Consider the following 14,243-nt stretch of genomic DNA (forward strand, 5'->3'; position numbering starts at 1 on the left):
ACACACACACACACACACACACACACACACACACACACACACACACACACACACACACACGCACGCATGCACATATGTACACACACACGCAAAAGCACACATATTCATAAAACCTGAATGAATAAAGATTAGGAAAAGGTGTGTTATGGCAGAAAGTACACATTAAAACCATCAGCGTTCATTTATTTGACTGCGTAAAACAGGCTGCTCAGAGCTAAATGAATACTGAGGATATTACTGTGGATGATGCCAGAGGTGAGGCGAGGTGAGATTTCAGTCTCGGCTGATGTGGTGAGGATATGTGCACGTGAGTGCACAAGTGCATGTGTGCATGCATCCATGTGAGCACGGTTCAGTCTCTCACACGTCGTGTGAGCGTGCGTGCGTGCGCGCAAGTGCACGTTGGGCTGGGCGATATGGACAAAATAAAAATATATATATTTATTTTTTACCAAATAACTTGATATCGATATTGCGATATTGTGAATATATGTTGTGAATTACAGTATACTGTGGCTTTCAGGGGAACCCTATTTTTTGTTGATGGGGCAGTGCTATATACAGTACATGAATATGGTGCGTAAAGTGCAAAACTAGAGCCCATAGAGCCCTACTTAGCAATATGGTAAGTGCTTGTTCTCCTGCTCTTCTCTCAGACACATTGCTACCTGTAAAATCCAACTAATGCAACAGTTCAATGGACAGGCAGGCATGGCTGTTAATTTTTCATAATTTCCAGCTGTTTGAAATGGGGAGATACTGTACATTATATTGAGTGCAATGTGAACATTAGAAAATGCACACTGGAGCCGTCACTCTTTCAGGAGCAATTCTCCTTTGCTCTTCTTTGTCACATTAACCCCTACGCCACTGGAATAAATCCCCTTGAGTCCTGATGTACAGTATTAATTATGAACCCCCGGTGAAATAGAATGTTAGTCTCTTTATGCACAATGTGGATATTTGCTATTGTTGCATATTTATACCATGAGATGCACATCACACTGACTGAAGACTTCTCACTTTAAAGCTGTAATATTTGGTCATTCTCTCTCTCTCTCTCTCTCTCTCTCTCTCTCTCTCTCTCTCCCTCTCAAATCATGGCCATTGAAATGCAGGTACCGCACTGGGTATTCTAACAACATTTATTATTATTGCTTAACTGGGGGGCATACATTCCCCTCCCCATTGAAGTACGGATCTGAGTATGTGAGCAAATACGTGCGTGTTCTGAATGTATGGGCAAATACGCGTACAAGTATAATTGGGCCTTCATTCCGTATCGCAATATAATGATATCCAAAATCTCAGACGATATCCACTAGTCTCATATATAGTTTAATATCGTTAGTATCGTTGCCCAGCCCTATGTGCGCGTGAGTTTGCATCCCCTGCCGCCCTGTGAAAACACATGTACAGTACGTACCTGATAGGAATGGAGGTGAAGGGCTTCTTATAGATGTCGGCCAGCTTGTCCATGACGACGGCAGCGGTGGTGAAGATCCTGTACGTGTGCAGGAAGGTGTTAAGGAAGTCGATGGAGAGGAAGCGCAGGTCGGTCAGCCTCTCCAGCAGACGCTCCACGCTGGCATAGCGGATCTGCGGGACCTTGCAGGAGTTGAGCGTCTTGCTGAAGCAAATGTCAACATCATCTTTATGGAGACGGACATCAGATCTGATGGAGGGTATACGCACGCACACACACACACGTACACAGCACAACCAAAGCGCGGGTGACTGTCGAGCTGCTAATGTATAGCAAGGTGGATAAAGTGAGGCTAAAAGAAAATAGATCAAGAACTCATAGAGGATCACAAAGGGAAAGTATACAAAGTTACCAAAGGATAACAATGAGCATGGTTTAACCACTTTCAACCTGGTTAAATTATAAGTGAAAACATTCAAGTTTCAGAAATGTTCTAAAACAAATAACAGCATTACATTGTGACACGGTGTGAACTTGTCATGGTCACGTCTTGAGCCTCTCAAAATCCAACCCTAACGTCCCCGTCGTGAGAGGTGGAAACTAATAGGCTAATAGGGAAAAGCACTCATGGAAAAACAAGAGAGAAGAGATGCGACCCGGCCCGGAGGAAGCCCGGGGCCCCCCTCTGGAGCCAGGCCCGGAGGAAGGGCCCGTCAGCGAGCGCCTGGTGGCCGGGCTTACCACGGAGCCCGGCCGGGCACAGCCCGAAGAAGCAACGTGGGCACATCTTCTCCGCCACGTGGGCCCACCACCCGCGTCAGGAAGCAGTGGGGTCGGGTGCGCTGCCAGACGGGTGGCAGTGACACTGGAGTGTTTGGACGGACCAGACCGGGACAGCAGAGGCTGACTTTGGGGACGTGGAACGTCACTACACTGGTGGGGAAAGAACCGGACCTGGTGCGGGAGGCTGAGCGCTACAGGTTAGACCTGGTGGGGCTCACCTCCACACACAGTAAAGATTCTGGAACCAAACTCTTTTCTGGAGTTGCCCAGGGTGTGAGGGCTCAGGCGGGTGTGGGGATACTCACAAGCCCCCGTCTGAGTGCCACTACGTTGGAGTTTACTCCGGTGAACAAGAGGGTCGCTTCCCTCCGCCTTAGGGTTGGAGGGGGGAATACTCTGACTGTTGTTTGTGCGTACGCACCGAACAAGAGTTCAGAGTATCCGGCCTTCATGGATACCCTACATGGGGTCCTGAATGGGGCACCTGTGGGGGATTCCATAGTCTTACTGGGGGATTTCAACGCACACGTGGGCAATGACAGAGATACTTGGGCTGGCGTGATTGGGAGTAACGGTCTCCCGGATCTGAACCTCTGTCTCTCCCAAGTCCTGCTCCTCTGACTCTGATTGCCCTGAGTGCCATCACCTGTGGGGACCAGCTGAGCCAGGTTGGGTGATGAGCTCCAGTGACTATTTCTTTTAAACTCTGCTTTGTGTTTGTTCAGTGCTGGATCTTAAGTTAGTGTCAGATTTTATGTTCAGTGTATGTACTTCTGTTATCCTATGTCATTTCCTAAGTAAAGTCAAGTTTATGTGATCTTCTTGTCCTGACTTTGTTTGAGTTTCCGGCACTTGGGTCCTAACACCTGCAAACCGTGACAGAACTTGTAGATTGGCTATTTTGACTATTCATCAGTAAATAGGGCTTAAGTGGTTAAAGTGTGAAATGAAAAATGTCATGATCAACTGTTTGAATGTGAACGTAAATAGAATAAAAAGAATAACACCAAATTCCACAACATCTACAAAACCACGTATTACATGTTCACCCAGTAATGCAGCATGGAATAAATCAAACAACACTGGCGTGAATGGATGGCTGTTTCCTCCTGTCACACAACAGCACTTACCTGATCACGTGAGGCACTGTGACTTTGGAGTTTTCCTCAAACACACTGGTCATCAGTCCATTACAGCGGATATTATCTATGCACTGGACGGACGGACAGACAGACATAAGAAGAGGAACATCTGGATGAAAATGACTGTATGCTGGAATAGGTACTCAGTAATAAAAACAAAAAGTAAAATACTAATTATGCAGGATGGCTATTAAAAACATATTACTGAATTACCGTATTTATTGTTGCATTACCTTAATCACCTTATTATTGCAGGTAATTGTATTTTATTTATATAATTTTATATATCAATATATATCAATATATACTGTGTGTGTATATATGTATATGTATATGTATATATATAGACCTGAGAAGCATGCATCTACCTCGTTGGCGGCAGACTGCTGGGCGAGCGCTGGCGCTTTGGCATGGGGGGTCAGATCAAGATGGAATGAATTCTGTACTGACTCGATCAGGTCCCTAACTAGCATGCAAGAACATAACATGCTAACTGGAGCCATGTGCTAGCCTTTTTGTGGCATCCTAAATTCATACTTTTTCTCATGTCACCAAATCTGAAGGGTAAATTCCGATAAACCCCACTAAAAATCGCAGCCAGTATCTATGGAGCACAGATTATCATTATTTTCGTCTTTTTGTGTTCTCGACCGTTCCAAGATGGTTGCTGGTGCCCGTGTTGTCGGGGCCCGTATACAGGAGGCATAAGTACTGTATGACTGTTAAACGTTCAAAAGTGTATGGCTCGATTTGTGTAATAATCTGATCTTTGAATTCAAAATGTAAAGTAACAAAAATGTATAATCCTCAAGTAAAGTACAAATAACATAAAATTGTAATAAAGTGCATACTTAAATAAATGCACTTGGTTAATTTCAAACACTGGTCACTTATTTTAACTTATTTTTATGTTTTTTGTTTGAGGATGACTTGTTTGTCTCTAGTAAATCCACCAGTTGATCTCTTTGGTACTAGTTGACAAGTTGATAATAAAAATAAATAAAAAAGGTTTTATTTTTATTATTATTATTATTAACTACCTATTTACATAATAGGTAGTTAAACAACTAGTCGACTAGTAAACTAGGCAACTAGTCAACTAGTAAAAATCACTAGAAGTGAAAGCCTTAGCCTTCGTGCATGCGTGTGTGTTTTTGTGTGCTGCTCTGGGCAGATTGAGAATCAAAGGTCCCTCCGGGGTAGGGGTTGGGGGGTGGCGCGCCTATGTCTGTGTTTACTTCTCACCAAGGGGACACGATTACCCGAGGGACAGGCCCTCAGTGCCGTTTGTAGACTCTTGTTATTCAGTGTTTCTGCACGTCAAGGTGTATGTGTGTTTGCTGCTGTTTACCTGGCTAATGTCGCTGGTCCAGGCGGCCTTCTCCTGCCGAGAGGGAGACAGCAGCACCACGGTGAAAGATGGAGAGTCAGACGGCTCGAATACAAGCTTGAAGTCCAGCTGACCAAACACTTGCCCACTGGTCCTAGCTGTACAGACAGACAGACAGACAGACAGACAGACAGACAGACAGACAGACAGACAGACAGACAGACAGACAGACATGTTCACTTACAGTACATTCACAGTGGGTAATACAATAAGACATGTGCACATATACACCCAAACACTGTCACATTAACTATCGTCACTATCGGGGGGAAACCTTGTACTGTATAAGCGTTACTTGAAATGGGAAGAAGAACCAGTGTTCCATTGGATGTAGTTATTCTTTAGTTACAAGCTCTTGTCAATACTTTTCATTGGTTAAATATTCATAACAACACAGTAACCATTTCACTATTTTCCGCTAGTTTAAATATGGATGGAAATATGGATATAAGGTTTCTGTCTGAGTCTGGAGCAACGTTATAATAGATTAGACAGTTGGTGAAATTCACTCTGCATGTGCACAATACATGAAAAGGAATATACTATACTACACACACACACACACACACACACACACACACACACATGTGCATGCACGCACGCACGCACGCAGCACATATACTCACTCAAACACATAAACGCACACAACCGAAGGGGGTTAATTAAGTGGACCTGCTATCTTTAGTCCGTGCACCCCTGAGGGCGAAGTTTAAGTGTGCTGTGTGCGGAGAGTGCACACATGTGTTTGTGTGTGGGCGTCCCCATTTCACTGTCTGCTGTCCAGGGAGAAACAAATGGCCCAGTGATGTCATAGGATCACAACCTGACATTTACAAGAGTGTCCGTGTGATATTTGAGGGAAGTCGTTTCTCTACACTTACAGTATACTTTGACACGCAATTAACTTGCATGCAGAGAGAGGGGGGGGGGCATAATGAGCCCCCAAACAGCTGTCTGTGGGTCTACAAAAACAGGTTTTTGTATCACGAGTGCCACACAGAACACAAATATTACGTGGCGATAAAGTAACGTAATTATGTTTTAAAGTTAGGTTGATTTTTCACTACAAATAAAAGCAAATCAAATGAATAATATGTTGTGAAATATCCACAGCGCATTTTCTGATCTTTCATTTAGATCAGAAACACGTTGAAAACACGACGCATTGTGAGCTTGTAGATCTGCTATAATTCTTAACAGTAAAAAAAATTTCACATATTTTTTGTCTCATTTCTGGATTTTTAAATCAAAAAAATAAATCTTTCCAAAATTATTTCAAAATAATTCAGACAGACAGACAGACAGACAGATTGGTTCACTTACAGTAAATTCACAGTGGGTAATAAAATAAGACATGTGCACATATACACCCAAACACTGTCACATTAACTATCGTCACTATCGGGGGGAAACCTTGTACTGTATATAAAACCGTTACTTGAAATGGGAAGAAGAACCCGTGTTCCATTGGATCCGATGTAGTTATTCTTTAGTTACAAGCTCTTGTCAACACGTTTCACTACGACTCATTGTGAGCTTGTAGATCTGCTATAATTCTTAACAGTAAATATATATATTTTTTTAATTTAAAATTTTTGTCTCATTTCTGGATTAAAAACAAATCTTTCCAAAATTATTTCAAAATAATAACTTTTTTTTGGGGGGATTGTTTATTGTTTATTAAATGGATTCCCATTAGCTGACGCCTCGGCGACAACGTATCGTCCTGGGGTCCATAAATTTGAGATTTACTCGCGTTATTACTTTTAAGTAGTGCAGGATATGTTGTCAAATAAAGTGCAAGATTAAATGGTCGCAAGTTTGGCTGTCTATTTTTGTAGATTACTACAAATAGATTGCTATTTTCACAATGGAACCGAATCAAACTAAATTGAATGCCTCAACTCATACAATTCCAAGTGCTTGTCAGGGTGGGGCGTCTCCAGTTCAAATAATTATTTTGGGGGTCACACCCTGAAAAGGTTGAGAGCCACTGGACTACAGATGGACAACACACAGAGCCTCTCATAATGTAGGTGCAGTCAACTCACACTCCTCGTCGCTGGTCTCTGCTTCCTCGATGAGAGTGCAATCGATGAGGGACAAAACTCCTCCTTGCTACAAGAGTCAAAAGAGTTAAAACTGTATAAACAATTATATAGTTTGAAGTATAAAAGCCATTACAAGACAATAGTGACACAAAAGGTCCAATGGTCTGCTGCTTCGGTTTGATTTATATGGATGGAAAACTCAATAATAGTGAAACTTTGCCAATGTAATCTGATTTCCAATCAGACTTAAACCTGAGAAGTATGACTGAAGTGCTGTACACTCACCTTGAGGAGGTGCAGCTTCCCCCCAGAGCTGCGTGTGCAGATCAGGAAGTGTTTGGTGAATAGGAAGCACTGTCTCTCTCCTTCCTTCTTCAGAGAGAGAGAGCCCAGACGCACTTTACTGAGCTTACCTCGCTCCACTGACGGCAGCTGGATCAGGGAACCTAGAGAGGAGATTATAAACACTATTTGACTATGTTTTATGTAGTAAAAAAAGAAAAAAGTTAAGACAACAGAACATTGAAGAGGGAAAAAAATGAAGTGGAGAGTCTGGAGACATAAGTTCGAGCCTCTAAATATGCATTTACAGAGGTCATTTAAAAGAATATACTGAATTAGCCAGATTGAGTTCCTGGAGTAGGGCATTCCACAGTCTTTTGGAGATCAGGGCTGGTCAGACTGACGCTAAGGCCCTTTCTGAAACCAGTCCCTTGAAGTGCTCTCGGGAGGTTCGCTCATCAGGAAGTGCCCCTCCAGCTGAATCAAGTTCCCTTGATTAGGGTGCTGGGTATAAAAAACTGGAAATACACTTGCCCTCCTTGTGCAGAAACAGGAAACAGACACCATTCGTTGCCATGGTTACCATCATGCAATTGTGTTACCTGTTATTTTGTTTGTACAGTTATATTGCATTGCATCGTGTATGTTTGTGTGACATGTGGATTTCATTAATATGGAAAAAGGAAATACAGCGTGACATGACATGTCATACATCCATGATGTTTATAAATCATTGTGTTAAAAGTTGTTTTGTTTGTGTGGTTTGTCTATTCTGCATCAGATGAAGATTGTTTAGGAGGAGTTTATTTATCATTTATTTGTGGTGGTACTAGATCGGCACAGACTCGCTCTTGAGGGCTTTATAAGCCACTTCCACTCAAGGCTGCTTGGTTTCGGACGACACTTAATATGGTGCAGCCTCGCGTGAATGCGCATATCGAGGGCAAGTGTGTAGGGCGAGTGGCGAGGAGGCGGTTTCAGAAAGGGGGTAAGAGAGTCTTAAATGTTGATCTTAACAACCAAGGAACCTTTTCTATGCTCTCTGATCATAATGACAGTGACCAGACAAGAGGTCCCATTTTGAATCAAACTACATGTTTAACAACTAATCTTATTTATATCTGTGGCCCAGAAACATCATGTTAACTCGATCACACAGATTGTGGACAACCTTAACAGAAGCATTCTAGTCAACCATTATCATCAGCAAACCAAGCATGACCAGTCCCTGACAATACAGCTGTGCCAATTTCTATAATGCAAGATTGGCCATGGTCTAAGTATAAATCTGTTTCACCTTGAAGCTATATAGTTTCCAATTGCAGGCACTCATCCAAAGCAATTACTTAAAATACAAATAACACATAGCGTAATACTAAAGTATTATTGTGGACTTGTGGACTTGAATCTCGATGGGACTTCACCTGTATACATAAAGGAAAATAAAAATATATATAAAACATATGGCAATTTTTGCTAGTAATGTGCTGAACTAAGAGTATCACCCTGTCTGACGAAGGTCTGACTGGTGTCCAATAGAATGTCACAGCCCTCCACGATCATCCTCTCTATGGCAAGGTTCTTACGGATGTTCTCTGTGTCACTCACCTCATCATGCATAACCCTAGCCACGCACGCACGCACGCACGCACGCACGCACGCACGCACACACACACACACACACACACACACACACACACACACACACACAAAGAATGCAAACATTATTAGAAAATGGTTTGTAATCAGTGTGGTTGAATCATCTGAGACAAAGGCCCAGACATACCTGGACAGCTCCTCAAGTTTGGATTTGGCAAATTCAAGACTCTTGCGCTCCACGTGCTCATGTGGCGTGTGTGCCAACAATTCGTGCAGCGTGATGATATAGCGGGGGATCTGTCAGAAGACAGGAGGAGATGGACAGAGAATGGGAGGGGTCAACATGAGGGAAAAGAAAAAAAATAGAACTATATCACGTCAATGAGGGTCCATTTCATGAGGTTCTGAGCAGTGCTGTCCAATGTGTCAACTGTCAAGGAGGGCTGAATATGCAGTATGCATTGTTTTCATAACTAGTACAAACATGTTGATAGGTACCATTTGTTAATGCCAAGGGTAACCTTTTGCGTACTACTGTATGTTGAGTTGACACCGAAGGATTGTGGTTCATGTTGACTCAATGTGCAGTTCTGACTTAATAGTTTGCCACAGTCATTATCAGGGTAGGTTTTTGGGGATAGGGTTAATGTTAGGGTAAGAGTTTGGGCTAGGATGTTTATGGTAAGTAACCTTGCATCACCATACTTTCCACTGGCCCGTGTGATCTGGTCTAGTGGTCTCACGGATACTGAACAAAGAAAAGAAAACTGTGGTTCCGGTTAGCTGGTTCCGGTTTTCCAGCGCCGCTTTGTTTTGGTTCCCCCAATCCCCATTTAAATGCTGAATCGAGTATAACTACAATACTAGTTTGGTCTTGCCAGTCGCTACGAGTTGGAATAGAAGATGGATATACCAAACAAACTATTCTTATAAGCAGGAAAGCTGGATGAACATTCACTAAAAACTCCATACGTCCCAAACTCTTCTCCCTACTGGCTCCAAAACTATGGAATGCACTTCCCATGGCAATCAGAACTGCAGACTCACTCCCGCCGTAGTCTGAAACCCCACCTCTTCAGACTCCATCTTAGCCTGTCGCACTTACAGGTGTATGCAAAGGCTTAACTTAGGGAACTTAGATAGCATGTTATATAGACATAGCACTCTATAGTGTATACGCATACTGTAGTTTCATTATAAGGATATTCCACTGTTAGGTTCTTTTTTATTTTATTTTATTTTTTGCGGCTTACGCCTTTTATTGATTTTTTAAGGGACAGATAGTAGGCTGACAGGAAACGGGAGAGAGATGGGGGGATGACATGCGGTAAAGGCCGTGTCGGGTCCGGGAGTCGAACCCGCGGCACACCACGACTGGATCACCAGTCCGGTGCCCAGACCGTTACGCTACGGCCTGGGCCCACTGTTAGGTTCTTGATGACAATTTTTTATGTATTTGATGTATTACCATGTTTTGTCCTTGCTTACTGTAATTCTCTCTGGATTTTGGTTGTTCCGGCCTGATGACTACAAACCAGTGACAACAACATGACGTAAGTTATTTCTGCTCCCGACCGGATCAGAAACCTAAAAATGGTATTGATCCCAGGCCATATGGTAAGTGTTTGCTATAGGATTAAGTTCAGGGTAGTTTACACAACGCAAAAGGTTGCCTTCGGCATAAACATGTGGACACCATAGGTACCTGACCAAGCATAAAATATGACAAGTAGGGCACTAGGGCATGAGAATGATTAATATGCTGAATGACCATATTCACATGGATATTCTGCTCTAACTTCATACTTGGGGCTGGGACACCTGCTAACTTCATACACCCCCGAAGTATGAAGATAGATCAAATGAAAGTACTGTAGATGCTGATTCCAACCTGGAACATGGGGTATGTGAGGAAGGTCTCCAGCATCCGTCCCTCGCAGGCGGCGTTGGATTCATACTGTTTCAGCAGCTTGTCAAAGTCTCTGTTCTGCTTACAGTTGGCTAGCACTTGTAGGCTGTACTGGTGGTTACGCACAAACTCCTGGTAGATATTCAGCATTGGCAGCAGGATGTCAAATAGGTCAGCTGTATGCAAGAAACACATTACACAAGCACATATACTGTAAACTGTGCACGTGCACAACCACCTGGCTCCACACCGAGGTTACCCAAATGGAAAACCAATTTCCCATTCAAAGGGGAATGCTGCCACGCCGCGGGAGACAATAGGCTACTGGGCATCAGGCAGGCCTACTCTGAAATACAAGTTCTACCTGAGTGATCACAGTGTTTCCTGGAATGAAAAGCCACTCACAACATGCATGGACATGAGGCATAAGGACCATATGATGAATATATGACAGATCCATGTCTACACTAAGAAACCACCCAATTCACCAGTCACCATACTACATTAGATAGATAGATACTTTATTGATTCCCCAAAGGGAAATTCAGATATCCCATAGCTCATACAGGCATACAATACGGTTAAAACACATCACATGGTAGACTGGGTTGGGATCATAGACTGTAAAAGATATGGACAAAGCGTTCCCCGGGTCTAACATGGACGTAAAATGAAGCCTGTAATTCTATGGTAATTCCTGATGTAAATCGCCATATTTCTAGATCCGTTTTGGCCCAGCTGGCCATTGGCTGGCTCCGTTTTGGCCCAGCTGGCCATTGGCTGGCCCAGACACGAGGCGGGACTTCCCCCCTTCTTCTCCGTTGGTTTTTATTTTGACTCGAGTGGGAGGGGAATCCCGATCATAGACTGTAACGGTAGCCACGCCCCTCAGAACATACGCGACTTTATGGTCATTCTTTTAATTAATGGGACCATAATTTTCCAAAAAGAATATTATGACATTAGAAATGAGACTTTAAACTAGTGACTGGAAGCAGAAAGTATTCATGACCATGTTTATTAAGGTAATACAGTCTAGGTGAAGTTGGGCCCAAATACATGGACTTCTATGGGGCTATGGGTTTTTCTGGGTCCAATGACAGCGCCACAACAAATCGCGATTTCCTTATAGGCTTCACAAAATATCTGTCTGACTGCCCCCCTGGTTGGGATCGAGTTGCTTTGCAGGCTGCTGATCTGACTCTAGAGCGGATATGGAAACGATGCACACTTGTCTGTACGTGTGAATTATCGGATGCGGAAGACCGTCCGGAACAAACTGTGTATAGTGTGAGACTTTTGGGGACAAAAGTAAAGTAATACGTAACTAGTTAATAGAAAAGGAGGTCCAAGGCACAGCTAGAGGAGAAGTGTCACACAGCCGAGCTAATCTAAGGGAGGAAATCAGTCGAGAGGGAAGTGTTTAATCACTAGACCTTCGCTCCCTCGCTCTGTCCCTCCCTCTCCATCTCCCTCTCTCACTCTCTCTGATCACGTCACATTTGCCTCTTTGTCTTTCAACAATCCACCCTGCAGCAGTCTGTCTCCTAGGTGATGCTTATCTGTTAATGCCGAGGGCGGTGGGTTGAAATGATGGCATGCCTTTGTGTTTTGGTGGGTCATTTCCAGATAAGTCGGTCAAGAACATGTGTGCATGTCGCAGAACGAGATAGGACATGAAAAAGAGTCTGATGTTCTATTCAAGCGTGTGTAGCGTCTGTGACATGGAGGCAGTAAGACATCACGACGCCTGTTTGAATGAGAGGTGTGTGTAATCTCTACAGGTCTACACACGGTGATGTCATTGTTGAATCAGCAAGAAACAGCTTGAGCAGCGAGATGAGTTGTGATGGGGAGCGGGGTGGGGCGTGTGTATGTACAAACTGAGCTCTGATATATACATATACTTAGTTGCGTGCAGTTTGCACATCAAACGTAGCAGATCTACAAGTTCACGTGTGGCACTATGATGCGCACAACTACAGTATGTATAACTCATGTCACGATTGTCTGCATGTGAATTGTGTGTGCAGTGTAACAGTAACTTACCAAGCACCAGAGTTGGCCAGTTGGCTATCCGAGCCTTGAGGCCTTGGTGGAAAATCTCATGTAGGAACATGATGGTCTCGCTGCGGACACAAGCACAATGACAAGAAAAAGACAGGATGAACGACAACTTCTGCACATACAGTACGTACAGTACAAACCCAATCACAACGTCCTGAGTCTAGAGGCCTTAGCCCTGATTTATACCTAAAATAGCATATCCACAAGCTTACAGAAGTCAAAGAAAAGAATACCAGCACTCACTTTATATCCAAAAGAACAGGATTGCTGTTTTGGGGGAAAACTTGAAATAAAACAGGAATCGTATTGGATACAAAAAATGAGGTATTCTTTTCTATAACTACTTCTACCATGACCATGCATCCTTACTTTGAACTACTCAACTGAGTGCTTGCTTCTTCTCCTCTCTTCAAGAACACACACACACACACGCACACGCACACGCACGCACGCACACACACACACACACACACACACACACACACACACACACACACACACACACACACACACACACACACACACACACACACACACACACACCTGTTGAGGAAGATGCTGCTGACATCTTCATGGTTGATGGGCGGTTTCTTGGAGCTGGCAGCCATCCTCAGTGGTCTGAGGAAACAGTTAACCAGGATATAGAGCTGGTGGACATACCTGCAACACACACACACACACACACACACACACACACACACACACACACACACACACACATCTCAGTAACGGACGTAGAACAAGAGATGCTGGTGCTGGCAGAAAAGCATCTCCACAAGAGGTGCTTTTCTTTTTCTATCTCCATTGTGTTTGTCTCATCTTACTACAACTTCCTCAAAATATTTGAAATGTCTCCTGATATGATGTTCTTAAGGTATTAATCAAGAGTGGAATGTCACGGTTATTGTTGTTAACTAACTTAATTATCACTATTCACGTGTGAAATTTCTTTTATAACATAGTATATACCATATAACAATCTGTCATGCTCCTGTAATATTCTGAGAATGTTAAAAACAACACATCACAGATGCTCAATAAAGCACATTTGAAAGCGCATGCAGTCACTTGATTTCAGACTCCAGGCCAGTGATCGATAGAGAGCCTGTGAGACCAATGCACTGACAGCACTGTGATCATCTATTTAAAGTCTCCATTTTAACAGGCCCCGACAGACTCTCTGCTGTCCATTGTATTGTGAGTGTGTAGGTGTACTCTACTGTAGCTATTTGCACACACTCTGTCTCTGCCTCCACCATGTTGAAGACAATCTGGTTCCTCTTCCTCATGCTCTCAGCGTGAGGAGAACAAATGTAATCCTGAACTATGGTCTTCCACTTCCTGCGACAGAGCCAGCCCCGCATGAAACTCTGCACCTGAACAGTTGCACATACAAGAAGGTTTGAGTCACGTTATATGTGTTAAACACACATGCAAACACGCGTACGCACGCACAGTTAGCTACACATACAGTACACACACATGCATGTGCGCATGGTGTATGTGCACTGCACACAAACAGTTTCATGCACACATTATGCTCAGACGCACGCACGCACGCACGCACGCGCACGCACACGCACGCACGCACGCA

The 14,243-nt window shown here is 43.5% G+C and overlaps 1 protein-coding gene across 1 annotated transcript in view; it reads right to left on the reverse strand.

Moving 5' to 3' along the window:
• Window positions 1–14,243, reverse strand: part of LOC310871712 (ras-specific guanine nucleotide-releasing factor 2-like) — a gene marked incomplete at its 3' end in the record, with an annotated part of 79,235 nt that overhangs the window by 29,585 nt on the left and 35,407 nt on the right. The window contains exons 5-15 of the mRNA XM_083783352.1: window positions 13,889–14,025; window positions 13,193–13,309; window positions 12,632–12,711; window positions 10,565–10,758; window positions 8,861–8,970; window positions 8,580–8,698; window positions 7,078–7,238; window positions 6,793–6,859; window positions 4,703–4,839; window positions 3,340–3,422; window positions 1,427–1,675 (exon numbers count right to left, since the gene is read on the reverse strand). Coding sequence (XP_083639478.1) covers window positions 1,427–1,675; window positions 3,340–3,422; window positions 4,703–4,839; window positions 6,793–6,859; window positions 7,078–7,238; window positions 8,580–8,698; window positions 8,861–8,970; window positions 10,565–10,758; window positions 12,632–12,711; window positions 13,193–13,309; window positions 13,889–14,025 — 1,454 coding nt within the window. The remainder of the gene's footprint in view (window positions 1–1,426; window positions 1,676–3,339; window positions 3,423–4,702; window positions 4,840–6,792; window positions 6,860–7,077; window positions 7,239–8,579; window positions 8,699–8,860; window positions 8,971–10,564; window positions 10,759–12,631; window positions 12,712–13,192; window positions 13,310–13,888; window positions 14,026–14,243) is intronic.

Source organism: Protomyctophum parallelum (genome assembly GCF_964188405.1).
Source record: "Protomyctophum parallelum genome assembly, chromosome: 15".
Classification (NCBI taxonomy): domain Eukaryota; kingdom Metazoa; phylum Chordata; class Actinopteri; order Myctophiformes; family Myctophidae; genus Protomyctophum; species Protomyctophum parallelum.